Source organism: Canis lupus, chromosome X (assembly GCF_011100685.1).
Source record: "Canis lupus familiaris isolate Mischka breed German Shepherd chromosome X, alternate assembly UU_Cfam_GSD_1.0, whole genome shotgun sequence".
NCBI lineage: Eukaryota > Metazoa > Chordata > Mammalia > Carnivora > Canidae > Canis > Canis lupus.
In genome coordinates, this window is record NC_049260.1 from 85,000,805 (window position 1) to 85,028,484 (window position 27,680).

Genomic DNA, 27,680 nt, shown 5'->3' on the forward strand with positions numbered 1-27,680 from the left:
ATTAATCCCCAAAGCTGACTCAGGCCACTTTGTATTATTCCTTTTCTTTCTCCCCTCTTTGCCTCCCCAGGCAACCAATGATAAGTTTCATGTTACCAGAGAGCAGTTTGCATTTTCAAGACTTTATATGAATCAAATCAAGCAGGTTATGCCCACTTTTTCTGGCTTCTTTCACTCAGCATAAGGATTTTGAGATGAATTTGTGTTATCAAATACATAGTGGCATGCATTAGTCTGTTGGATCCCTTTTGGGAAGACAAAGTGCACTGACAAATTATATCTGTGCACATGTAAGTACCTATGTGCACACATACATGAGAGAGGTAAAGATTCCAAGAGATGCATTTTGTATATGCTGACTGCATAGTTCTTGGTATAATATTGTGGATATACAGCTGGTATTACAAATGTAGGGAAGATACTTCCACTTTCTGAGGGCCAGCATATTTTCCTAGAAAACCTTGAGGTCTGAGTCAATAGACATGATTGCCTAATAATCATGATGTGATTATTGACTGAACAACCTCAAGTAAGCTATTTAGCCTCTCAGTGGCTTAAATTTCTTGCTTTTAAGAAAACAGGGACAATGACAGCACTTTATATGGTTGTTATGGGCTTTAAAATGAGATGAATAGTATAAAGCATTGGGAGGGGAGCCTGACACATAGCAAACCATCAAAAGGTGTCAGTTCCTTTTCCTTTCTACCATTTGATTTGTGGGGAGGAGGGGGAAATTCTCAGCGTGAAAAAAAAAAAAAAGAATAGCTTCTTTGAGCTTAATTGTAATATCCTAGTGCCATCTGTTGACCACATAGAACTATTACATTACTTGTACTGCAGAGTTTGTTTCTGACAAAGCCCTACAGTGGCATCTGAACACCTGTATTTAAAATGTCCTTTCTAGTGTGTTTGGGACTAGTGTTGTAGGGATGGGGATTGAGGGCTTTAGGGAAGGACTGTTCTGCTGCGCTGGAAGACCTGTCCCCTGCCTCGGTACCATTGCCTGTCAAAAGGCAGGGATCGAGGAAAAAGAGAGGAGCTTCCCCCATATGCTACCCTAAGATTGCCAGATGAGATAATGAGGGTAGAACCAAGTGAGTGAAATATTCTCGTCCATTTGGCTCTAAAGGAGATGCCGGGAGGAAAGAGTTGGTATTTTCTTCCATTGGGAGGTCTGCCCTTGAAAGATATGGCCACTGTGGCTTTGGCCTGGAGTCCAATCCCACAGGGGTTTCAAAATCGTATAACCCCAAATACCATGCAAATATCCCTAAATGTGGAATAGAAGAGCCCCCCCCATCATCCAAACCTCTCCATTCCCCCCCCACCACCACCACCCTGCTAGGCCTAGATTGCACAGATTCCCCTATCCCCACTCCCAACTCTAGTGGCTCCAAAACAAGCCTCAAGAGATGGTCATTTCTGCTGTCTTTCCTATGCCAACAAATCAAGTCAAGACTGGTCGCTTTATTGAATGTGAACTTTATTGTGGTTTGGATTATGTAAGGCAGTGTGGTGAAGGCACTGCAGAAGTTACACAGACTGAAAAACATGGTAGGAAATGAGTGAGCTAAAAAAAAAAAAACCTACAAAATATATTTGTAAATGAATGCGTGCTGGACTAGACTAAGTACTACAACTATGTTTTATCTTCATCATTGCAGAAGCATTGAAATAACTGTCAGAGGTGGGGGGTTGGGAGGGGTTAGGGAAGGCTTCATGGAGGAGGTGGCATTTATGCTGGACCTTGAAGGAGGGGTAGACTGTTGATAGATGAGATGGAGGGAAGAACATTCTAGAATGACTGACTCTAGAGAAATTCTGTAGAAATACTGAAAACACAAGAGGGCAAACAAACGCCCCCAGGGAGTGAAGCTACCCAACTCGGAGCAAAAGCTGAGGGGCCCGGGGCTGGGACCCAAAATCTCAAGCCCCCAAATGGGGCTTCAGTACCAATGATATTAGGAGGCACAGGACAATGGGCTTGTTTGTAAACCTAGCAGCAGCAGGAGATTTCACATTGCAGTCAGGGGCCCCAAACTGGCTAGACTACGCCTGGGTGGATTTTTCTCATCTTTTCGGGGGGGGTGTGGTACTGATTCATCCTTCCTCTTGCCCACTGACTGCCTGAACCATAGTTCATGCGCGCCCATGTGCGCGTGTGTGAGTGTAGGTGTGTGTGGATGGGTGGGGGACCGAGGCTTTGTCTCCCACTGCAGCTTCTTCCACTTTTCCCTCTTGCGGCACACAGCTGGCTTCCACAGAGCTGGAGCTCAGGCCCTGCTTGCTGTCTAGGCCTCACTGAACTCTCAGCTCGTCATTAAGCACCTAGGAAGCTTCCTCAACATGAAGGTGAAACCTACTGTGGGGGGTGACTTGGGTTAGGGCAGGACTACACTTTCCGGAGGTGGTGATGGTGGTGGTGATCAGTGGTGGTGGTTGGAGGTGGCACTGGTGTTGGTGGTGATAAAGGCTGGGGACTTAGAAGCAGGCTCTAGCTGCTGGTGAAAATGCTGCTGGGAAGTCTGTAGTATTAAGTCAGGAGCTGGGATGTCAGGCTAGACCAGCTTGGCCTTGATCACCCCTCCTCCTTCCTTAACATGCCCTACAGGAGAGATAACACTGGGCACCTGAAAGCAGCAAAGACATCTGTAGGGTATCCATGCTGTTGTTGTCCTGCTGAAATCTCACCCCCGGAAGCCCCAGCGATCTTTGGATGGCAAACATCTGTATGATCTCCACATAGGACTGTCACCTGCCCCTGTCCAGCTGCTGGAGGTATATAGGTTATGTAGCTACTGATGCTACTTGGATCGGGAGGTATGGGGAATTTCTCAGAAGAAAGGAAAAGTGAGTTACTGTGAGTTTCTTTCTTTCAAAAGATTATGAATTAGGTAAGACCTGGCATCTGACAGAAAATATAAAGGATGGAAAGCTCTGTCAGGACTCCTTAGAGCTGGAGATTTAGAGCTCAGTGAGATCATCGCTGGAAATAACCTTGAAGCTGATGTGGCCCTGCTTGACTTTGGCAGTTGGGCCACCCTTCTTGCGCAGGTACAGAGACTTCAGATCACGGCAGTCGCTGGGGTCAGCATCCAGAGTCACCTGCCCCAGGAATTGATCACAGAATTTTCGGCTGTTCCACACCTGGAAAGACAAATCGAGAGAGCGAATATGAACCACCCTCTGTGAGACCAGACTTTGCCCAGCGGCATCTAGAACCCAGCACTGTACTTAGAAAGGTCTGTTTTAAAACCAGGAGACTGAGGCACCTGGGTGGCTCAGTGGTTGAGTGTCTGCCCTTGGCTCAGGTCATGATCCCAGGGTCCTGAGATCGAGTACCACATTGGGCTCCCGGTGGGGAGCCTGCTTCTCCCTCTGCCTATGTCTCTGCCTCTTTCTCTGTGTCTCTCATGAATAAATAAATTTTTAAAATCTTTAAAAAAATAAAAATAACAAAAAAATAAAACCAGGAGACTATCTTTCCTGAATACATCTCTGGCTAACAGGAAGATACCTCAAAGAGTAGAGGTGAAAAGCAAGCCAGCAGGGCTCAAGATCAGCCTCGGGCTGTGAGATGGCTTTGTAAAGGCAGCTGGGCAGAAGCATTGAGTCAGGGAAACAGCCAAACTATAATGGTCCATCCTGACCCAGCAGGATAAGGGTTACCTGAACTGGCCTATGTTTCCCCTCATGGGATTTCATAGTACATGTCAACATGTGTGCCTGTGAGCATGTAGGCTTTCGTCCACAATGAAAGGGACCTCCAGAGAAGAGGATATTTACAATGGAAATTAATAAGGAAGTCAGTGTCTGTGCTTAGTGGGAGGTGTCTTTGAGTAAAAATAAACAGCCAAAGACCAGGATGACCCCTGCTCTCTATCCTGGATAGCTGAGGCATTTGGGATAAGCTAGCATCTGAAATGGAATGAGAGCCATCCCAGGGTGAGGGACAGGTGGTGTCCCTGTTCACACGCTTACCTGCACTATAATAGGAATGTCAGTGGTCCTTCTGTAGAAAATTGCCTGGGTGTCAAAAATGGCATGAACAGTATTCTTTTGGACAGGAGAACGGACTTCCTCCTTTCCACACTTGATGACCAAATATGGATTTACCGCTGGAACAAAGCAACAGCCGCTCTTAACATAGTGATTACAGTTCTCTTCCTAGATAGTCGAGAAACTATTTCACTGGGACTTTGAGCCTAAAACCTGGGTACCAGAATGACCTTAAACCTTTGTTCCCAATTCCCTTTCTTTTCCATCCTCTATAAAAACGAAGAGCATATAGGCCTTGCCCAAGGAAGTTTACAACCTGTTCTCATTCCAGGTTGACAGCCATCCTGACTTCCCGAGACTGAAACTACCCCTGGACAGAATTGTTCGTGACTGCCTTTTCTAACCATACATACAGTAAAGGAAACTGGAGTTTGCTTTCCTAGACACCTCTGCAGTTCTTACTTTCATTGGCATATTTCTTTTCCAGGCCCTCAGCGCTGTGAACAGTTATCTGGGTGACTACTTTCGGGTAGCCACGAGCCAGGTTCCAGCAGGACATCTTAGGCATGTCCAGAGTCAGTTCCCTGAAACAGCAAAAAGAAGACATGCCGCTGATGATGGATGCCCTCCGATGAGAGGATAGGCCTGCCAAAACAGACACTGCTGCTGAAAAGCATGAAATGCTGAGTGACCTAGCCTATTCCTTCTCAGACATGGCTTGTATTTTGAGTCTGTTTTGCTTTCCCCTGGCATTAAGTACCAGGAGATAAAGATCAGAAACAGACAGTTAAGAGTGAAACCGGGCTGGGGTGAAAAGGTAGCTTTGGTGACCCAGCACTTGGAACGTAATAGAGGAGCAGTGAGGAGTGCCAGCTGTTTAAGAGAAAAATACAGTCCGCCAGAGAGAATGGAAGATAGGTATAAATGGAAAAGCTTAGGTTAGATAAGTGGCAGCTCAGAGCTCTGAAGCTCAGACCTCTACTGGGGAATTTTTCATGGTTAGGAACATAACCATTTTGAGAAAAATTGCTACCACCATCATTTCAGCAAAGTCTGACTCGAACTGGTTGTCCTTTTGTACATCTGCAGAGGAGGAGCTGGGCCAAGGGGGTTAAAAGTGGAGGCAAAGCAGAGACTAGGAGTCTGCAGGGCTGGCCCAGGGAGCTGAACCTGAGCTGGACGGGCACTTCAGAGAAGATCCTCAGGAGAAACTCGCTGGTGCGGCCATGCTGGAACATGGTCGGGACAAGCACGTAGTTGCCTTTCTTCAGGTACTTGCTCAGAAACACGGTGCGAGTGTCAATATAGGTGGAAGTCCCTGCACGCTCCTGGATGTAGAGATGGTGGAGGCGGAATCTGCGGTTCATCTCCACCTGAAAATGAGACAGGATGAAATGCTGCATTCTGCTCAAATCACAGTTTGTGTTAGGAGATCCTAGGTCCTCGGCTTTCTTTATCCTGGGATCTATCGTCATCCCCAGAATCCTAGGCCATCCTGTGATCCTATTTGCTATTCTTCTCTCTGTGCCAGAGACCCATTCTTACCTTGAAGAGCTCAAATCCAATGATGTAATTGTCAGGTCTTCCCATGCGCCGGTAAGTACGCAGGTCCTTTTGCTGCAGTGACATAATGACCTTGTGCCCATCCTCAGGCACAGTGAAGATGTACTAAGGGAAAAAAGGCCACCAAGGAGCTTAGTTAGCACTTCTGTTTCAGATGAGCCAGCTCAGATTTCAGGGAAGAAAAATAGATTATTTTCTGGGCCTTGCCACTGACCTGACAATGGATGAGGCCTCGGATGATTCATGGACTACTAAGTATAGATCATATATTGCTTCTCCCTATAGCATTTAGCATGGATTGAGAGACAACTTCATGCCTAGGTCTTTGATGCCAAAGAGGGTATACATCTTGGTAAGATCTTGGGTTTATTTTATATTAAATCCCTTGCTCTTAAAAGCTGCATGCAGAAAAATTCCAGAATCTATAAAGGGAAAAGTCCCTTTTGTTTGACTTAAACTGACACTATAGCATCACCCTCTGCTAGTCTCTTATAGCCAGCCCAGAGGAGCTGGCACTTCCTCAGAGAACTGATACTTCACTACTACCTCTTCAGGGAAGCTGCAGACCTGTGCTTGAGACTTTGAAACATCATCTGAGGGAGTCATGGTGCTGTTGGGAAGTAAAACTAAAAGGCATCTGATTGTTCTCTCTCTCTCTCTCTCTCTCTCTCTCTCTCTCTCTGCTTTTTTCCTCTCCCTCCCTTTAGCAAGAAGCAGAAAATAAAATAAATAAATAAAATAAATTCAGAACCATAGGTTCACAAGGCCCGTAATCTTACGCAGACAGTTAAGAGTGAAGACAAAAGCCCATTTCCCTAGCTTGGTAGATGTGCCTGATATTTGAAACATTTACACGTTTGTACGTGGGGATGAGGTGGCGCAATGGGAGTCTTTCTTTCTTTCTTTCTTTCTTTCTTTCTTTCTTTCTTTCTTTCTTTCTCTTTCTTTCTTTCTTTCTTTCTTTCTTTCTTCTCTTTCTTTCTCTCTTTCTTTCTTTCTCTTTCTTTCTTTCTTTCTTTCTTTCTTTCTTTCTTTCTTTCTTTCAGATTTTGCTTATTCATTTATGAGGGGCACAGAAAAAGAGGCAGAGACATAGGCAGAGAGAGAAGCAGGCTCCCTGATGCGAGACTCGATCCCAGAATTCCGGGATCACACCCTGAGCCGAAGGCGGATGCTCAACCACTGAGCCACCCAGTAGCTCCCCTTCCTTTCTTTAAAGAGAATTAGGATGGAAAGAATGGGGGGAAATGTATGCATTAAATAAATCAGCCTACTAGTCTTAGTGTCCTTCAAAATGCCTGGCTAAGGAGCCCATGGAAAGAAAAGACACACCTATGTAAGGTGGCAGTACAGTCAGAATTCTTGTGTCCTGTGGGTTACCTCATCAGTATGTCAAGATAATTATAGATTTGGGCTTTGGATGCCTGGATTTTTTCCTTTGGGGCATGCCTGGGCTTGACCCATCACGTATCATGTGGAATCACATTGTAATGGAAGATGGATGGGATGAGGTCACTGACAGGGTAGTGCTTTAAATCCTGGGCAAAATGACCTGGGTCTGGGTGAGAAAAGGGAAGCATGATGATGGCATTCAGAAGATTTACTGCATGAGAAAGAAGATACATATTGTAAATGTGCACCCCAGAGAACAGTTGATCAGCCAAGAAATGAAAAAGAATCAAGAGGGTGTCTGGGAGTAGATTCTTTCTGTCCAATGAGGGACAATTGCAAAGAGCCACACCAAGAGATGTGGCACCAGGGGAGAGGCAACCAGAGGAGATAGCTGTGATTGAGTACTGCTGCCAACATACTTCTCTGCAAAGGGACACAGTCTGCCGTGACTTGCAGCGTCAGAGCCAATCCCTAGGCACGTTGGTTGCTGAATATTACACAAATTGAAAAACTGAGGTCTAATAAAAGTAATTTGTTAAACAGATATTTAAGTATTTAAGGGCAAAAGGGTACACTGAGTTAACATAGCTTCCTGAGTTTAGGAAGCTACTAACCCTATAGCTGGAGGAATAGAAGCATGAAGTTGGCATTATTAGAATCTAGGAGAAGAGATCCCAGACAGCTGGCAGGTGTATCTCTGTGTACACCTAAAACTAATACAATGTCATATGTCAACTATATCTCAATAAAAACTATATTAAACTAAAAAAAAAAAAAGAAAACCTGAGGTCAAAGAAATACTGTAAGGTGGGACCTGAGTTCCTATTGCCTTGAGAAGTTGGAGGCAAAGAAAAAAAAAACGAATCTAACCTGCGGATTCTGCAGGAAGGTATCACGATTGTTATAGCAGCCTCCCGACCGGTTCATCAGGGGATCATCATCCACTGTCCAGCATCCCACCACCGATTCCAGCTCCTTGCGGCCAAAGATAGGGTTGTTCACATTGCGGCAGACATTCAGTTCATGAAAGTTGCGGCAAAAGTCCTCCAGGCTCATCCTTGTATGGGAGGAGGGCAGGAGGAAAATGAAGATGGTACTGAATACCTACCACTGTAGTTCCACCCAGGAGCCCCAATGCCCTGAGCGCAGAAGACCCCATCCTCACCAGAACTCTCCATCATCAGACATAACAAGCCCCAGGTTTTTGCGGTCTGCCACAGTCAGCTGCTGCCACTCCTCAGAACTGAAGGCAAACGAATGAAAGGATAAGCCGTTAGGTTTACCATTGACTTCCTGTAAGCAGGACACCGAAGAACCACAAGTCATGAGGATTGGGCCCACTTTATTTCACCTCTGGCTGGGTCCCAGAGCCCACAGATGTCACTAAACATCGACAGCCCACTTACAGTCTGGAGGAATGTGTTTGAGAACTACAGGGTTTGGAGATGTGGCAGTCCGAGTGAAATGTCACTCACATTTCGCTCCAGGGGCCGCTCCATTCCTGTCGTCCTAAGGGGTTCCTCAGGCGAACCATGTAGAGCTTCTCAGTACTGAAGACTTCCAGCAATCTTTCTCCAAGACGGATCTTGCGAATATCAGTCAAGGTGTAAGTATGGCCCTTCAGAAGACCCCAGTCAGTTTCCACTTCTTGTTCCTCCTGATTGGGAGACTGAAAGCAAAGAAAGATATGTAAGGCCACAAGACCTGGGAGGTCCAACCTTTTTTTTTTTTTTTAAAGATTTTATTTATTTATTCATGATAGTTACACAGAGAGAGACAGAGAGGCAGAGACACAGGCAGAGGGAGAAGCAGGCTCCATGCAGGGAGCCCGACGTGGGATTCGATCCTGGGTCTCCAGGATCGTGCCCCGGGCCAAAGGCAGGCGCCAAACCGCTGCGCCACCCAGGGATCCCTGGGAGGTCCAACCTTTTCCTTGATTGTTTTACCCCAGTGTGGTGGAAGCTAGTCCTATCCCTAAGCAGATAGAAATTTTATCCAGAAACCTTACTTGACACAAAGCAAATGAAAGAAAGGAAATAAAGAGCTTCATATAAGAATTCAAACAATTCAGCTTGAAACTACCCACAGTAGTACACTGATATGAACAACTGGAACATTTTGGTGGGGCTGGCTCCATGTATGAGCAAGCAGCTATACCCTCCACATCCAGGGGCAGAGGCAGGATGAATTATCTGGCAGAGGCTATTGACACCAGCTCACAAATTGCATCAGCCCCCAACAGGGTGGTTGGTACAAAAGGATGAAAAGGTACAGAGCTCTGGGGCCTCTGATCCAGGACTCAATACGTCAGTTTTCTGAGTCCCATAATGCCTTTTCCCGAGTCTCTGGGGATAAGGGGGACATTTCCTACTAATTTTGTAGTGTGAGCAAAGAGTGGTTGTTTTCGGTGACCACAAACCTCAATGGAGCAACAGATCAGTCCTCCTTTGGTAAATGTTTTGTATAGCTCCCCGAACAGCTTGTACTTCTCCTCAACCAGCTCGGTGTATCTTCCCTTCTGCATGTCAATGGTTTCGGCCAATGTGCCAGTGAAGTCCACAATGATATCAGTGGTGGTCAAACCATCGAGGGCTTCATAACAACCCAGCAGTCTGGGGGCAAATATGCAAGGTTATCTTGGTAACATGATTTTTCCAGGTCAAGTACATCTTGTTCCCAAGAATTAGAACCGTCCCCACCCAGCCAGCCTTTACCAGCTGACTTTTCTTCCAGGTATGAAATGAAGATATCTTATTTTGAGATTATAGTCAGAGATTTCTAGGCTTAGGTTATGTTGAACAAGGACAGTCTATGAAGAAGCTTCCTTCTCCAGGGGAATATTAGGGAAGGAGAAAATGTGAGGCCATAATGCCATGTGATCTGCAGATGAGAAGCAGGAAGGGCTACCTAGGAGCAGGGAAGGTTTTTAATGGGAACAAGAAGAGCTAATTTCTCTATCATCCAGGATTTCTGAAGCCATTTCCATGCCCAAAGCAATGCCTTGGATCTGACTGATATCCTACCCAATTTAAACTAAGGGGCCCAGCTGGGAAAGAATGAGCTCCCCAGGACAAAGGTAACCTTCCCTCCCTTGTGTACCCTGACCACTGATTGGTCAACTCCCCTCCTTACTTTGCATAAGCTTTTTCCAGTAGAGCATTCCAAAACTCATTCATGGAGGTGGAGAAGGAGAAAACCAGATCTCCATTGATGGTGGGCAGCAAATCATCAATCACTACCTCAGTCCATTCTCCAAAATGCCAGAAACGGAAGCGAAATATCCCAGCATATTTATCGAGTTTTCGAGGGTCCCATTCCTGTTCCTTATGGTTGGGAATTGTCTGGAAATATAAGAACATTCATACAACTGTTTTTCACCAGACCATATCCAAATACTGAGTGGCGGTTGACTTTCGGCAAATCTATAAGGCAACAGGAAGCACACCAAATATATCTGGTTTGGGTCTAGGTGGGGAAGTCTTAGGTTGGGCATTTTTGCTTCCCTAGTTCAATTTTGCTGAGGATAATACTACCATGCCTGCCCTGAATACACACAGGGTGACTGGGGGAAGCCAGTTAGGGATTAAATTATTTCCCACAGGTAAACTATAAACTCGATCATGAGAAACCATCTACACAAACATATTCATGCTTGTATGTTTAACCACCTAAGTAAGGCATTTTAAAAGATAAAATCACTGAAAATACAAGACCCTTGTACTTTCAGTTTTTAAAGGTCCATCCTAGAGATTTTACGTAGATTCTACATAGATTTTATTCACACCTTGAACAAAATTATGTTGAGGAAACCGTCCTTTTTATATGCAATTACACATTAATCTTCTAAAATTATTTTTCTGAAGAAAAATCAAGTCAAATTAAGTCAACACTTCTTTGCCTTCAACTCTACCTAAATGCCAAAGGAATTTTTGTACTCAATAATTTATTAGGACCTTTTCAAGGAACTATTTCTACATTTCATGTCTTTTCTGTTATTCATATCTGTGACTTCCTGGCCCCTGCTGGCTCTATACCCCAATCGGTGCAGAGAACACAAGTATGCAGAGCTAATAAGTCAAAGTGCTGCAAATGAGAAAATTAATCACACAACTAATGTGTGAAAAAGCCAATAGAGTAAAATGTTAATGGTAAGAATCTAGGTGAGTATATAGGTGTTCACTGCAAAATTCTTTCAACTTTCTGTATTTGTAAAAATGCTCATAATTTGTAGAAGATTCTCATGATTCAGGAATTTAAAAATCTAAAAAAAACTTACGACCTGGCTTTTCCCAAAATTACTAAGAAAGACAAGAAAGTGGAAACTGAGTGAGGTTTCACAAGAGAAGGAGATACCTTTGTCCAGTGAGACTCCTGAACAGCCAAACAGGAAAATGCAGAGACCATTGGCTTGTGCCCCAGTCTCCCTTGGATCAGCTGGTGGTTGCTGATGTTGCCCACGATCAGGTGGGGGTCATCACAGATGTCCTGTGGATACAATAATTGGTTCTCAGGGTGTGAAAAGTGTTTCCCGAGAGTCAGTGTGAGCTGAGGTAGGCAGGGCAGACTTTACAGAAGAGGTGGGGTCGAAGATAGCGACTAGAACTTCCATAAGTCGGATAAAGGGAAGGTCTGGGGCAGGAGGCAGTCTGTGGGTGGAAATACAAAGCAGGAGATCATCTGGCCACAGGGAAAGGATTATGTGGGGAAGTGGCAGGACAAACGGAAGAAGAGGATGTAATGGGACAGGTTGAGATATGCTAGTGGGGGCCCTTAGAGCTAGCATTGCAGTTTGGAAGAGTTTTCACTCAATTAGTGAGCTTTTGAAGAGAACTAGAGATTAGCACATTTCTTTCTGGTCCTATTGGTCATGAGGAGATTTTCTGAAGCACCTGGGCCTGGAAGGGTAATTGCATTTCAAAAGACAAGGCCCTATGGAGATGAATGCTTCTCCCTCCCTGGGAAAATGAGTTTGGAGACCTTGTACAGAAAGCCCCTTCCCAACATAAAGCAAAGGCAATGGCAGTCTCCATGGCAACTAGATTTTTCCACATCTTTGGATGAATATAAGATGGCAGCAGTACTAATAGCAGGTGGTAATAGACTACCCACAGGAGCACTTCAACACACTTTTTTTCCCCCACAGAGGATGTTCTGAGGGAAGCAGACAGAGTGAGGGTAGCATTTGTTTGGGGCATATGTGTGTTTCTTCCCTCAACATGTCAGCAGCTGTGCCATCAATGAGACACAAATAATATAATGATGACAAAATGTCTGAGGGCACACTGGAGTAATTTTCCAAGTATGATAGGTGTCTAGAGGAAGGATCCCCAAAGTCTCCTTGGTGATAGATAGGATAAATTGAATAGCAGTAGTAATACTGGAGTTGAAGCCTTAGTGGTGACTAGCGTTAGGCAGTTGGACAAGGGAGAGATATGGAGGCATAATGGGTAGAGAGACAGGGGTGGACAAAGGCAGAGCTGCATACATAACATCACATAATTGAAGACATGATTGTGTGACTCAGAGAATCAGCACTTGCAGAGTTCAAAGGCAGGAAATACCAATGAAGTCTTGAGTAGCTGGAGAAAGCTTTGTGGAAGAGGCTGTTGGCCGGTACCTTGACATTCTGCTTACCCAGCAGAAATAAATCCTAGTCTCAAATGGAAAGAAAATCTAGACATATATCCTTTTAAAATTTATTAAATAGAGACAGCTATATTTTCCTGGTTCTCAAACCTCTTTTTTTAATGGACATAATTCTCCCTGATGAAGGGTCTGGTCTACAGAATGAAACATTCCCTATATTATTTAAAAGCCAAAATAGCTCTGGAAAGGAATAAGCATTCTAGGCAGGGACAAATCCAAACTGAAGATTAATTGGGCATCCCTCTGCCAAAAGGAGAGGGTTAGGTGGGTTTTCAGTTTGGGATTTTCTGGTCTTTTCTCTTTTTTTTTAGATGCATACCTAGTGTCGCATCATTACTTTTTTGGCCTTAGAAGAAGACTTCTATCTTAATATATATTTATGGGTTGAGAGTTGCCTGTTTTTCCACTTACTCAATATAGAGCAGGTGTGTTGGGTGAATTAGTCCCTGATATTCTTTCTCTTATAATTGTTTCTTTGGCCTTTTTAAGATGAAACTAAACACAGCTTTTCCTTTGTGGGTCAGGTGTCACCATTTTATTGGGAGCAAGACATAAAGGTCTACAATGACTTCTTGGGTTTTGATGATGCAAATAATAGTTGCCTAGCATGGAAAAATAATAAAGTGAACATGGATGTATGGAAAAGTGTGTTTTTAGATTACTAAGGCAAATTATTTGCTGGTTTTATATAAAGTTATTAGTGGTTGGCATTACATTACAGTGTCTTGGATTTCCACGAGGCTCTCATTTCATAGCAGGGATTCAGGCTCAGCCAACACTTTTGGCATGCCAGGTTTTACTCAAGACCTAAAGGGTCACATAAACAAGTGAATACCAGTAAACAGAACTCAAATTGAGAAACTGAGCAATTATTCTCCTGTAGATCTAAGCTGAATGTGGTCATTTGTGTGTGTGTGTGTGTGTGTGTGTGTGTGTGTGTGTGTGTGTGTAGCTGTATGTCATTGTGAAAGCATATAAATTTGGGCCAAAAGAGTTCCTTATTTTCCATTTCCCTTTGTAAACTGACCCATGCCTGTTTTCTTAATACATGATGGATGGCCATTTAACAATAGGTTTTAAAGCATGAAAAATTAACAGGCCATAGGTTGTCAAAGCTGAAGGAAATTTAGGGGACTGTTTACTAAACCCATCTATCACAAAGGAAAAAACAGGCTCAGGGAAGGGCAGAAACTCCCCCCTTAGCATGCGGCTAAGTTAGCAGGAGACTGAGGATTGGAGTTTTAGGTTCTTCAGAAGTACATATAGTTAGGAAAGAACACTCAAGACCTCAGCTAGTCCACCGCTTTGCCTTTATTTTAATCGATGGCCACCACACAAAGGGCAATGTTGTGCAGCTCTTCAGAAACAGAACTGCAACCACCTCTGTCAGTTATCCATTCCAGTGCTTCATGTCTCTCTGCTTATCCCTTTTAGGCAAAAGCTCTTCATCCTTCTGGAAGACTTGCCAAAAAGTTATAGTTATAAGTTATAGCGTAGCTTTTGGTTCCAGGCTAAATACCACCAATAGTCTTTCAACTCCTGAATTTAATCCACTGAATGTGAATCAATCTCTTATGTGTGTCAGTACCTTGACGTGAAACTAGGGGGAAAATCTTTATTATGCCACATCCTCTACCTCTTGAAGGAAGTCAGAGACTAGAAAGCTCAGAAGGGAGAAAGGGTAAAGGGTAACAAGCCAGTGTGGATCTAGTGGCCAAATGGACTTTTGGGTGTCACATTTGAAAATAATGAAATGGCCATTCATTGACTTTTTCCCTGGTTGTGGATAATGGGGTGTCTTCGTGTTGGAAGCAAGGAAGTAAGGCAGGAGAAATTTTTCTGTAACTCAGAGCTGAGATGAAGAGTGCAGATGGGATATTTCAGCCTTAGCTCTGCTGGACTGGTAAGGAATGGAGTTGGGGAGAGGTCACAGCTCACATATTCACATATTTGGGTGGCTTGAGAGGGAGGGGAGATGCTGGGCCCCTAATGGCTCCCAGCTGTGTTGGCACAGTTGCTGTGATCCTTGAACTGGGCTGTTTGTCAAGGCAAAATAATTTCTTAGGGGGAAACACACACAACTAGGAAGTTGGACACCAAGAGTAAAGCCAGGAATGGTCCCTGCATATCCCCATCCCCAAGCCATAGCCTTCTACAAGCAAAACAGCTTCTCTAGGAAATATGTTCTCTTAGCTGAGCACTGAGAGTCCTTCCCAATGTTCTCACCTCATCTCCCTTCATAGAGACCTCTGAAAGATTGAGGGGGAAGGAGGCATACGATTACAAGCCTTGAAGACCCATACATGTCATTCTATGTGACTCCCTTTACACCTACCACATCTGTACCTTTTGCAATTTTTTGCACACGTGAAATTTGCAGGCAATACACACTGAGGTCCCAGGTAAACCTCAAGAACCACAGTAAAATGAAAGGATGCTGAGAAAACCAGCAGCCTTAGAAAATTGAACCATCTCCAGGCAGGGCATTCGTAGGTGGAGCTGGGCTCAGAGACCCATGTTGGACCAGCCTCTCTCAAGGAGTTCACTTTACCTATTGGGGAATTTCGCTTTTGCATGAAGAGTTTGTCATCAGTAAAATAACCTCTCCAAGGAAAACTCAATATGAAGCCTGAGATTTAAGGCCTTAAGCCAAGCTTCCACTTCCAGTGTAGGCAACCAGTAACTACAGAGTTGTCTTCTGATTTGAACCTTTAGACTTCAGATAGAAGACTCCAGGTATAAATCTTAAACTGCTTTATTGGGAAGAATTTACATATCCATGTAATGGAATACTGTTCAGCCACAGGAGGGGCAAACTGATTACATGCTGCCAAATGATTGACCCTTGAAAACACTATGCTAAGCAAAAGAAACCAGTTACTTTTACTCTTCTGTTCCAAGTAAAATGTCTAGAGCTGGGTGAAGCTAGATAGAAACTTGAAGTAGATTAGTGAGTGCCTGTGATGCAGGGAGGCAGTGTTTACTCACTGCAAATGGGCACAAAAGGTCTTACGGGATGATGTGATTGTTCTACAACTGGACCATAATGAAGTTTTTGCAGCTTTGTGAGTTCAACTAAAAATCATTGCATTGTACTCTTACAACAGGTGAATTTTAGGGTATATAAATTGTGCTGTGATAAAGCTGGTAGAAGGCACACTTTAAAAGAAACAGGACAAAATAAAATAAAAGAAAAGAAAAGAAACAGGACAGATGGAGATAAACAGGATGGGCCCATTCAACTCTCTTCGACTGTGTCACCAGTGGCAAACATTAGGCCTAATTAGTTTGGGGTCATGATCTCTGGGGAGGATGAGAAATTTATGACCAGTCTAGGCCAAAACTATTGTACAGAGGTTCCACATTCAGTGGGTAGCTGGAAACTGCTATCATCACAGAGAAAAGTGTTTCTCCTTTACTGTTTCCTCCCAGGCAATCTGTCACAGAGGCTTATGCATTCTGCTTCTAATGTCTCCCTTCATCAAACTTTCCCTCCATTCCTACCACTTTGCCTTTCATCCAGACCCTCATCACCCTCCTCCCACCCCGTGTAGTGAAATGGCTCCTAGGGTGGATATTCCTCATGGAAGGACCTGGGCAAGGGTAATGGTGAGTAGAAACCGAACTCAAAACTCGACCAGAGCTGACAGAAGATCTTGTGCAGGTGCCCTTGCTTTCCCCACAGCTGGCTGTGCAGATCCCCATGAGGGCTTGTTGCACTTTAGTTAGGGATTAGATGTGTCTGACTCTAAGACACTGCTGTAGCTGGGTATGAGTCAGTCAGGAAAAAAGCCAGAGACGGGTAGGAGGGGAGAGTGGCTGGAGAAAGCAAGAAAAGGGATTTTTGTGGGAATTTGGCAGCCAGATTTTAGCCTAAAAATTTCACCTGAAGCCTTACACTGTAAGTCAGTGTAAATTGGTACAACTTAGAATTTACTAAGACTATATATGTTGAAGCTCCAGGAGGGCAGGGAAGTTTAGTAGTACACATCTTGAGCAATATATTCGTGTGCCCAGGAAGCTAGGACAACAGCTGGGGCCATTGGACCAGTGGAGGAGTTTAGGAGAAGGATGTTTTTCTGGAGGGTATGGGCATATGAGCTGGCCCTGAATAACTACAAAACATTCCCCAAATCCTGTTCTATCTAAAGTGGCTCCCTAGGACACAGAAAGGAGGTAGCAATTGGGAAGAAGCGGAAATTCAGTCCTGCCTGAGGATACTGGGGGCTTGGCTGAAGTCATTTGGTTCAACAAGCAGTGGGGTTTACAGGCATGGAGGCTTATAAAGCCTTTTGAACACAGGAAAGAAAAGAAACAGAAACTATTAGGTTAATCACGCTTCCTCCATCTTAGAGACTTCAGAAAATAGTCCTGGTTGGGGATGAAGCAGTGTGGCATGCCAAGGGACAAGATGTCTGCAAGCTTCCCTGCAAACCAGGCTCTCAACCTTGCCAATGAAGTGGGTGAGGCCAACGACCCATCTGGTCTTCCTGAGCCAATTCAGAGAGGCCCAGGGCTGTCTCTCGGCTTTCCTGATGGGAGGCCAGAGAACTTTGACGTGGTTCTTGACCACAGGCTTGGCCTCCATTCTGGCTGGAAAGGAATCCACAGCTTTTTGAGCCTCAGATGGTGGTCCAGAACCTTGTTTTTCCCTCACTTTCCACAAGAGGCCCCTGCCCCAGCCACTCCAATCTATGCTGATCTGCCCGTTCTTCAAACCCCTCCAGGATTTACTGTCTGTGTGCCTGAAAACAGCATTTCTTATATCAGGCATTAATTTATTATTTAACTCTTTGATAGCTCCATATCCATCTCTCCAGATACAATGGGAGTGCCTCACCCCAGGCTGTGTCTACAAACTGCACAGAATAGGCTCTCAATAAATGCTTCTCAAGACCCTCCCTTTGGGCTTAACACTAGGCTCACAGTATGCTCTCAAAAGGGAGAATATGGATCAGTTCATGGACATACAGCATCAACCCAGGGAGGAGGAATGTGAGAGCTGACTGGTGGGAAACTTATTAATTTTAGCAAACGAAGACACACAAATAACTCTGTCTCCTTGAAACAGCAGCATGGCAGCATGAAAACCAACATGGGCTTTGGAGTTAAACCTGGATTCAAATCCTGGGGTGTCAGCAGTCTGACCCCCGAGTAAATTCTTACCTTCTCTCTGAGACGCAGTTTCATCATCAATAAAATGGATGTAGTAATATTTACCTTTATTTTTCAAACCAGAAAAAAAGAATCACATCAGAGAAATGTATAAGATACCTACCTTGCCAAGCCATGGCAAATGAAGATGAAACGAAAAAAATGTTTAGAAAACTCCAAACACAGCCTCTAGGACCAGAGTAGGCATGATATAAGTGCTGATTTTTTTTCCCACCCATCCCAATTCACCCTTTCTTTCTGACATCCCCTCACCCTAGAAGGAGCATTGCTTGCTTCAGAGGCAAGATGGACTTTTGCCATGGTTAATAAGTCTTTTTCCTTCCTTGCTTATCCATGTAGGATTGAGTCTACAGAATTTGGAAGAAGAAGGCAAAGGACAGAGGGTTGAGCCAAGACAGAGTGGGGAGCACATGCCTAAAGACAGGCCAGTACAGGAAGCATTGTCAGCTTGGTTCACATCTGGGAAATGGCTTCATGTAGCTTGCGATTTTGCGGCCCATTGGGTCTCCTCCTATCTCCTCCAGGACCTCTCCCTCATCAATCATTCCTTCTCTCTTCTGTGTCTTCAACCTCTTCTTCTTTACTGTTTACTCCTTGGCCTAGAAATACTTTCAAGTCTGTCCTATTTTAAAAAGCTATTTCCCCCAACCCCCAGAAAACCTTCCTCAATTTCCTGTCTCCTTTTCAGCTATTTCTGCCCCATCCAGTCTTTTCCTTCAGATCCAGGCATCAAAAAAGAGTGATGCCCCTCATTTTCATCATCCATTCATGAGAGTGGCATTCAAACAACGTATTTCTATTTTACCATGTATTTCTGCAAAAAACAAAACAAAACAAAACAAAACTTACCTCTTTGCATACCGAATTAGTGGCTAGTGAATTCTGCTCATGTTTCCCAGATTTTTATTGCAGGTCAGTGATCTGCAGGGATGTCAACAACTGGAGGCACGGAAAGTCAGGAGTGTAATCTTCCTTCCGATGGAGAGAACTTCTCCAAGTCTCATACTCTCAATGGCTATCATATTTTGTGGGCAAACACTGAGACATGTCCTTTGAGTCACATGGGAAAAACAAGAGCCTTCAAGTGACCAATGTATCTTGGCACCACCTGGTGGCAACCTACATCAACTGAAGAGGCTCTTGAGAGAAGTTCATTTAGGAGTGTAAACTGTGGAAATTGCAACTAAAAAGTTTGTTCACTGAAGAAAGCAAACCTCCAGTTGCTGAAGGAGGTGGTTGCATAAGAGTGCATAAAAAGATACATCAATACATGAGATCAGAAGGCCTTCAGGATATTGTGAGGGTCCAAGAATGTGCACTTCTTTTTTTTAAAGATTTTTTTTAGATTTTATTTATTTATTAGAGAGGGAGAGAGAGCACAAGCAGGCAGAGGGAGAGGGAGACTCCCTGCTGAGTAGAGAGCCCTAAGACATGGGATTGGATCCCAGAACCCCGGGATCATAACTTGAGCCGAAGGCAGACATTTAACTGACTGAGCCACCCAGGTGCCCCTAAGGATGTGCATTTCATAACACCCTCTGTGGTCTTTGTCCCTGGTCACCCACTTTGGGAAGGAGATCAGGTATAATATCCTTCTTCCAGTTATACCCATTAGAGAGGGAGAGGTTGCCATTTATTCTTCAGATTCCATCATCCTATCATTCTATACATTGAGCTCCTACTCACACAAGGCTTGCGAAGAGGTCCTGAGACTTGCTTTAGAGACACAATCTATAGCTGTTCCAGAGAACCATAATGGCTATTAATAGGTAGTGAAAGAGCTACATTTTACTTAGATCCCACTTGGCTAACAGTGAGGGGATCCAGGTGATGGTATGCAAAGAGCAGCAAAGCAGTCTCCCTCCCCAGTGCAAACTCCATCTTGTCATTGTAGAGTTCATTTCATTTATGCTGGTCACGTAAGGAGTTTTCATCCTCACTGGTCTCAGATTATCTTGAGGTTGCTATGATAGGTAACTCAAAAAGAGACAAGAGTATAATTGCTTTTCGAGGTACTCCATTTACTCAAATACGCTTCCAAAAGAAAACATGCCTGGCATTTCTTTTTGTTGCTGTTCTTTTAAAATTGCTATCTGACCCAATATGACTGAAATTCAAGATTTCTCAAGCTAGAGTCAGAAGCACAGATCCATAAAACTTGCCATTTTAAAGCTGTCTCCTGAATTGCTTTACCCGTAGTAGGTGGTGCAAGAGACGCAGTGGACCAGGCAGAGTTACGATGAAAGAGATGGAGAGGGAGACAGAAAGTAGAAAACAAACAAACAACAAAGTTACCTGGGGACGTTTCCACACCACCTTCCCGGGAAGCAGTCGGTTATAGAAAAGTGAATCATTCTCAGGCAGAAAAGTTGGGTCACAGAAAAGTCTGCCATCTTTGATGCATTCCTGCTTCAGTTCCTGGTACTTCTGGTTTTTGAAGAGCTTCAGAGGAGGACCCATAGTGCCAAACTATGTTGAGAATGAGAAAATTTGTGGTCACTGAAGGAAGAAGACCTTAAGTCTTTTGAAGATGACCTGAAATTAGACAAACAGTAGCCATCCCAGTGACTTATTCCTGGAGCTAGGAACTTGGAGCTTGGCTTTAAAAGAAAAGTGAAGGGACACCTGGGTGGCTCACTGGTTGAGTGTCTGCCTTCGGCTCAGGATGTCCTGCTTCTCCCTCTGCCTGTGTCTCTGCCTCTTTCTGTGTTTCTCATGAATAAATAATTTTTAAAAAATTTTTAAATAAAAAAAGAAAAGTGAAGATTTTCAGGGAAAGTAGGGTCCAGGCTCTGCAAATAATTAGTTTAGCATGGGGCTTTGGCTAGGTGCCTAACACATTTTGGGGCCTCAGTTTCTTCCTCTGCCAAATGGGGCGATATGGGCCTTAACAATATTATTGAAAAATAGATAACAAATGTTAAGATTGCTCGGTAAATCTGAGTCACTGTCACTTAAAGGGCAATCTTCCATTTACATTGACAGGAGTTTCAGGCAAAGGACAATCAAAATTCGAAATTCAAAGATAAAAGAGAAAAATCGTTTTACTATATTCAGAAGTTGGTGCCTGAAGGGCCACACACTTTGTGCTTGAGAGGAGAAGCGGCCCCTTTCACTTCTAAGGAGCCTTTTTACACAATTCCTTCCCTTTTATCATTTAAAGAGCTTTGCTTTTTTTTTTTTTATTACTGGCCAGGAAGGCTAATGCAAGCAACAGAGCTCAGCAGATGGCCTCCAAAGACAAGGAAAGATAGAAAGATTGTATGTGTCTTTCTTCTTCAAAGTCTAACATGCAATCATTAGCCCGCTTTAAAAGGCAGACTATGAAATTCAATTACACTAATTTGATGGACTATAGATTCTTATCCCATGGCAATACATTACATTGTTGCTTTCTTTTCTTTAAAAAAAAAATTTGCAATGGCTAAATAGAGAATTAATATAGAGCTCTTCATGCAATGATCTATCTGAGTGCCCCACACTCAGATGTCCCTAACAACTGGTTTTTATGAGGATAATTTGAAAGGCAACTTTGATTTTAAATAGTTTTGGGGTGATAATAGGGTTCTCAATGCCTTTGCTTGATTCACTAAGATAGATTCATAATGATTTTAATGATTCTCTCTTGACACTCGATTATTAGTAAGCAGAAGGTTGTGAAATTTACATATTTCAAAAATACAGTTTACAGATAACTGTGTCTATATTTCATTGTTACATGCGGGTGGGAACAGGAAAATCTGACTAAGGTCACAGTATGTGCTGAAAAGTGGGCAAAGTTTGAAAAAAAAACTAATTAGCGCTTTAAAGAGTGCCTGTTTAGGTAACACAGCTCAAATTCCAGTTAATAAAGAAGGAGCCACTATTTTACAAGAAGTGAAATAATAATCAGACCTCTCTACTGTCTTACTTCATATCCTTTCAGTATTACATTGAAGTGACTTACTGATAAAGAAGTCTTCCAAAAAAATAAAAAATATTAAAAAGTCTTCCTATTTGCAAACCATAAAAAAATTGAATTCAGTGTTATTTGGAAACTACAATATATAAAAACAAACTTGCCATTTCTCTGAATCCAAGGAATAAGAAGCTGAAAAGAACTATAAGTTTTATATATATATAAAATATATATATGGCTTTATTTATTGACAATCGTTTTTCAAATTGAAGGTTACGGGACACTGCAAAATACCAAAATGCCTTTAGTCATTAGATTTAATTCTGTTCACATATTTTGAATATTAAAAATGTATCTCATTGTATTTGAAGTCATGAGAGGTATCAGTAATAATTTTCCGTTAAGCAGTATCAGAGCCAATCTGAATGTATGCCCAGTCTCCTTTCTGGAGCCTGTTACAAATAGGCCCTAATTTTCACGTATGCTCTAACTTATAACAAACACTACTGTGCCTCTAGCTTTCCCTAGAAAGTTTGGTGGACTGCCAGAAGCTGGGGATTGTAAATGGGGGACAGTCTGGGGCAATTAGGGTATTTAGTTTGCCAGAACCTACTAGTCCTTGAACATTTTGGATAAATGGGTATTTCCTGTTCTTGGGAAGGCCCTCTGCCCCATGTCTCCCTTGCTACTCAGTCAAATGGCGAGTCAGGCGGGAGTCTGCAAAAGGAATCCCTGTTATATAAGGAGGGCCTGTCTACAGACAGAAGCTGCATCAATTGAAAAGAAAATTGGGTCTGATTTGAAAACCAGTATGATCCCAGTAGACTCTTTCAGAGGCAGAATATTGAACTGATACGTACAGGGCAGAATATCGAGGCAGAATATCGAGCTGAATATCGAGCTGATACGTACAGGGCAAGCTTTCTGGATGAGGGCACTTGCATTTTGGGGGCGCACGGTAAATATGGAATAGCAGGCTATCGGCCTGAAATTTGACAGGCTTTCGTTAGAATAAAATTGCAGTCTCATCTCGGACTTACAGAGCAGAATTGAGCCCCATTTCTGGGAATGCAGGTAACAGGGGAACTGTGTTCCATTTGCTGAGACCTTGGTTCCTTTGTGAGTCAATTTTCTCATCAGGGGAGTGGGGTTATCTATCCTGCCCTCCTTAAGCTGTGCCTGTACCTAATGAGGCAGTTAGTGTAAAAGTACTTTGAATAAGTAGAAGGGGCTCTGTAAATGCAAGATACACATCGTTAAGTGTTCTCACTGCCTGGCACAGAGCGGGGCACGCATCCGTTGTTCAGGATATTTCTGTGGAACAAAAGAATGTCCTAAGTAGACAATTCATGTTTGTATGGCAATTTCTCATTTGAAAAGCCCATTTGGGGGCAGCCCCGGTGGCTCAGTGGTTTAGCGCCGCCTGCAGCTCAGGGCGTGATCCTGGAGACCCAGGATCGAGTGCCATGTCAGGCTCCCTGCATGGAGCCTGCTTCTCCCTCTGCCTGTGTCTCTGCCTCTCTCTCTCTCTCTCTCTCTCTCTCTCTCTCTCTGTGTGTGTGTGTCTCATGAATAAATAAATAACTAATCTTAAAGAAAAGAAAAAAAAAGAAAAGCACATTTCGGTTCACAATCTCTTCGTGGCAGCTGCGTTCCTTAGGTATTATCTGTCTTTCTTTTGTATCTGCAGAAATGGCAACTCGAAGAAGAGGTGGCTAGAAACTGGCAAAACTGACGCAAACCCAGATTTGTGTAATGTCAGATGTAGTGTGCAGCATCCCCTCACACTACACTGCTTCTTTTGGTCACTGCCTTTTTAAGGAAGGGATTTTTTTTTTAAGCTAAAATGAGGAAAACCCTCCAAAGCAAACATGATGCCTAACTTTGAGGCATTCTGCCTAGGATTTATTGCCATGGTGGATATTGAAAAGGTTCTTTATTTCCACGGTCTGATGATCACAAAAGAATTGGAACCCTTCACATCTGCGGGTTCATGAGTTAAGTCTTAAAAAAAAAATTCTGGAAACCCAGAAATTTGTTAGTTGGGTTTGTCATAAACAACTTGCCCTGCTAGAACCTAGGAGAGTGGAGAAGGGAATGCTCCTTCTTGGCTATCTTACTGCACCCAACTGTGAAGACAAGAGGGTTAGTCTAAAGACCGCGTATTGAGAAAAGTCTGTAAACAGAATCAAAGCTAGGGCTTTGGGAATCAACCAAAGAGTGCCTCCGGCTAACAAAGGGAATGAGCACATCTAAGATGAGGCCCTCCTCCCGCTGTGTCCTGAGGGTCCTATCATGAGTGGTTGGGTGAAACAGAGTGGGGGGAGGTTTGCATTGAGACAACGGCCTCAAGCAGTACTATTTCAATTAGGACCCACTGCCTTAGAGATAAAGTCTGAAGAAGGCTGTGTGGATGCAGGCAAGCGGGAGGGATGGGTCCAGAGGGGGGTAAAGTTGGAAATGGCCAGGAGAAGTAGAGGGAGCCTGCCACGTAGACTATAAGGCTTCAGTTGGGGGTTGGAGCTTTTGTTACTCACTGAACTGGAAATCATGGGGAGCTGGGCAAAAGCTTACGAAAGAAATCACTTGTTCTTCACCTGTGGGTCAGCCTTAATGTAGAAACCAGATTTTGCTCTAAAACATGAAATCTGCCTCAGTTTCTTAAAGAGAACTGTTCTGATAAAGGAAATTCAGTCTGCAGTTTACAAACTGCTTTTGCCCTGGGGGGTGAGTGGGAGAGAAAGGACTGGCACTTAAAGTGTGTGGGGGGGGCATGGTGCCTGAGGTGTTGTCCCCAGCTGGTTTCTCCCCCACACCTCCCCCAGCCCCGCCCTTGGTTCCTCCTTGTGCTGCACTTGAAGCAAAATAGGAGGTAACAGCAATTAGGAGTTTGTGGAGCAAACTGAATGCAAAGGATCGGATTCTGTCCAAGCATGAGGTAGGGGCCACTCTAGCCTCACGTGAACCTGCCGGGTGGTGTGGAGAGGGAGAAGTAAGAGTAACTCAGCATCCGTGTTACACAGGGTGCTCACTTCCACAGCACATACATTAAAATTGGGACGATACAAAGCAGATTAGCGTGGCCCCTGCACAAGTGTGACAGGCACGTGACCCAGTGAATAGTGCTGTCCATGTCTACACAGGCAGAGTCATAGACCATATGAATGCACACGCATCTACCAGGGAACATATAACTGACCAGATTCCAATTGTTGGCCAGATATCCTGAGGTCTGAACGGGACCATAAAAGTCCTCTGATCTGGTCTTATCTCGGACATATCTACTCCATCCAGAGAGAAGTTCAAAAAAATTCAAAGAAGAAAAAAAACAGTGCACAATTTCTTTTAATTCCATTGTTGAAGAACTTTATCAAATAATACAAAACAATTCAGAATCATAAAAAGAGCACAAGTAGTCAGCAGATCCAGGATCAAGTCCCAAATACCACCATTTAGTGTCAGTAACAGCTCTGTCCCTCAGTTTCCCCATAAGCACAGTGGAAATATGATGGCTGTCCTGTATACTTCAGAGAACCATGTTGGGAGGATCTAATGAAATTAAGCTTGTAAACATACCTTTAACTGTTAAATATAAGATGTACAGTGGCAGTATTAGAAAGCATTCATTTTTAGCAAATTAAATCTCTCTTCTGTCTTAGCGGGAAATGAGATTTAATCACCTGCCTTACTGAGGGGGGCACTTGGCAGGATGAGCACTGGGTGTTATGCTATATGTTGGTAAATTGAACTCCAATAAATTTTTTTTTAAATCACCTGCCTTAACTATGACACTCACTGACATTTAAAAGACCGATTTAAAATGGCCCCTCTGCTATTCAATACCCTCCTTCTCTTCCACCTCTCCTTTTTGGCTGGCTTGCCCCACTACCCGTTTTTTCCCCCTCTTGGATTAATAAGCCCATCCTCTAATGCTAATTTTACAGCTTTGCGAGAATCTAATTCCAATTTTTATAGAATGTTATAGGCTGGAAGGACTCTTAGAAATCACAACACCCCACTCCTCACTCTCATAAGAAGGTGAAAGTACGGGCCCAAGGTTACACATACACAGTTAGTGACAGAGCTGGCGCTAAAACTCAGACCTCTTGCTTTTGAGAATTCTCATTGTCTTCTTCTCCACAAGAATGCACTTAGGAGTTTTGTGTTTGAATTGCAAGCTGTCAGAAGATGAGATGATTTCAAATCAAGGCTAATCAAAGAAACACTGTTTTGGGGTCACAAAGGGACTTTTTTCTGCTTTTAATTTAGGAACTGAAAACACCCAAGGACATGGAAAGACTTTTTTTTTTAACCTATTCCTGACGACAGCAAGTGTTTTGACTTTTTCCCTGGCTTTCTAGGGACTCAGTAAGGATAAATAAAGAACAGTATTTAAATTCCAAGTATTCACAAGTGGACACGTGCATATGCACACAAACTGCCAGAGGAATGAAAGAGTTAATTAGCAGTCTCCCACCCACGCACCCACCAGAAGAATCTTTTTTTTTAATTCCTCCACACTGTAAAATATCCTTAATTTCACAACAAAGATTAGTAAATGAGACCTTAGCCATATTCCAATAGACCATTCATACAAACCGTGATGCTTTATCCTGAAGTGGGAGGAGGTGCCTGTCAGGATGTTAGAATTTGTTTCATTTTCCTATATGATTCTCACCAAACTTCAAGCTCCAAATCCTCAGAACTAATTTTCAATTGCAATACCCTGAACATTTTTCTGCCCCCGCCCCTCGCCCCACTCAGCCCACTCTGGCCAAGTAGCCCACGTAAGCCCCTGAAACTCGTGAGTGGCAGTGTAGTGGGGAAGAAGGGGACAGAGCCCCGACTGCAAATCAAAGTTTAAGCTAGAGCAAAAATTGGAGAAGAATCAAAGCATGCTGGCCAGGGGCTAATAATGAAAGATCCAGATATACCTGTCAGCAGGGCAGGAGGACCTCCAGCTGCGTGGAAAGGACAACCTCTGCTGCCATTTCCTCTCGTGCAAGAGTGCGCAGCCTGTACATCCCACTTCCAGGGCTTTTAAAGACCTTTTGTACATAGTAGATCCAAAATTATGCCTGAATTTCAATAATTTGCCCACGGCTGTGGGTCAGCAGAAGCTAGAAGGGAGTCCCATCAGCCTGGTTTCTCCCTCCATGCCTCCTTTCCAGGTTTGTTCTTCCTTATCAGGTATTTTGGGTCATGGAAGGCAACACACACACACACAAAAACAAAAAACCAACACACAACTGATCGATATCACCAGAAAAAAATCTCATTGCCAGACAAACACAATCCCCCAATCAAAAATCATTCCATTCATTTTGAAGTTTTCAAACTATTCTGCACACATATTGGATTCGGACACATCAGAAACTTATAGCTGCAGAGTTTGATTAACTATAAAGTTCAAGTTTTTTCACGTCTTCTAGCCTCCAAGTTATTCAGCAAATAAAATTCCAGGATAAGGCTGCAAATGTCCTCTCTACTCACCTGAGTTATCCCAGGAGCCTTGCTGCAGCTGCCGCCGCTGCCACTCTTAACCAGGTAACCCCTACAAAGTCTGTTCAGTGAGTGTGGCTGAACAAAGATTCAGGCTTTCTTAACCTGAAAACTATTTGGGCTGTACCATGCTCTGCTCACAGGGGGAGGTGCCTCGCAGAAACTTCAGGAGCCTTTGCCCCGCCTAGCAGTCAGAAACTGATCCTGAGTCATGAGGAAAATCTGGAAAGCTCCCCTGCCAGATGTGCAGACGGGATGCCCACTCCAGATCCACCCACCAGCAAATTGGAAAACTCAGGAAGCCACATTTGAAAGCTCTCTCCTGTTCCAAGGAGAAACAGGACTTTCAGGGAGAGGTCTGCAAGATTTCTGACTTTTCTGTCCCGGGGTGAATAGTGCAGATGTGGACATTACTCGAGAGAGGACATGGAGAGAAAAATCTTGAAGTGTCGACAAAGTTCTTATGGGCTAGGCTGCAGGCATGGCCCTTGTACACGGATCTCTG

General features: G+C 43.7%; 1 protein-coding gene and 1 non-coding gene across 2 annotated transcripts; one reads left to right on the top strand and one right to left on the bottom strand.

Moving 5' to 3' along the window:
* Positions 1-1,466: 1,466 nt before the first annotated feature.
* Positions 1,467-27,301, bottom strand: CAPN6 (calpain 6). Its single transcript, XM_038588092.1, has 13 exons — positions 27,167-27,301; positions 20,071-20,244; positions 11,308-11,439; positions 10,087-10,295; positions 9,374-9,566; positions 8,430-8,623; positions 8,120-8,197; positions 7,825-8,011; positions 5,545-5,667; positions 5,170-5,372; positions 4,462-4,583; positions 3,982-4,118; positions 1,467-3,147 (listed from the first exon to the last, which is right to left on the bottom strand). Exons 2-13 carry the CDS (start codon positions 20,233-20,235, stop codon positions 2,965-2,967), a joined length of 1,926 nt encoding a protein of 641 aa, XP_038444020.1. The 5' UTR covers positions 20,236-20,244; positions 27,167-27,301; the 3' UTR covers positions 1,467-2,964.
* Positions 24,698-24,806, top strand: LOC119868629. The gene has a single exon (XR_005386615.1). It is a non-coding gene; the product is annotated as a U6 spliceosomal RNA (small nuclear RNA).
* Positions 27,302-27,680: the final 379 nt, after the last annotated feature.

Bases quoted from the DNA above. Each gene is read 5' to 3' on its own strand.
- CAPN6 (XM_038588092.1), bottom strand. From the start codon at position 20,235: ATGGGTCCTCCTCTGAAGCTCTTCAAAAACCAGAAGTACCAGGAACTG. The intron at 8,198-8,429 runs GTGAGTGACATT...GTTTGCCTTCAG, and splicing joins AGCGGCCCCTGGAGCGAAAT to TTCTGAGGAGTGGCAGCAGC. The intron at 8,012-8,119 runs GTGAGGATGGGG...CTCCCATACAAG, and splicing joins TCTGATGATGGAGAGTTCTG to GATGAGCCTGGAGGACTTTT.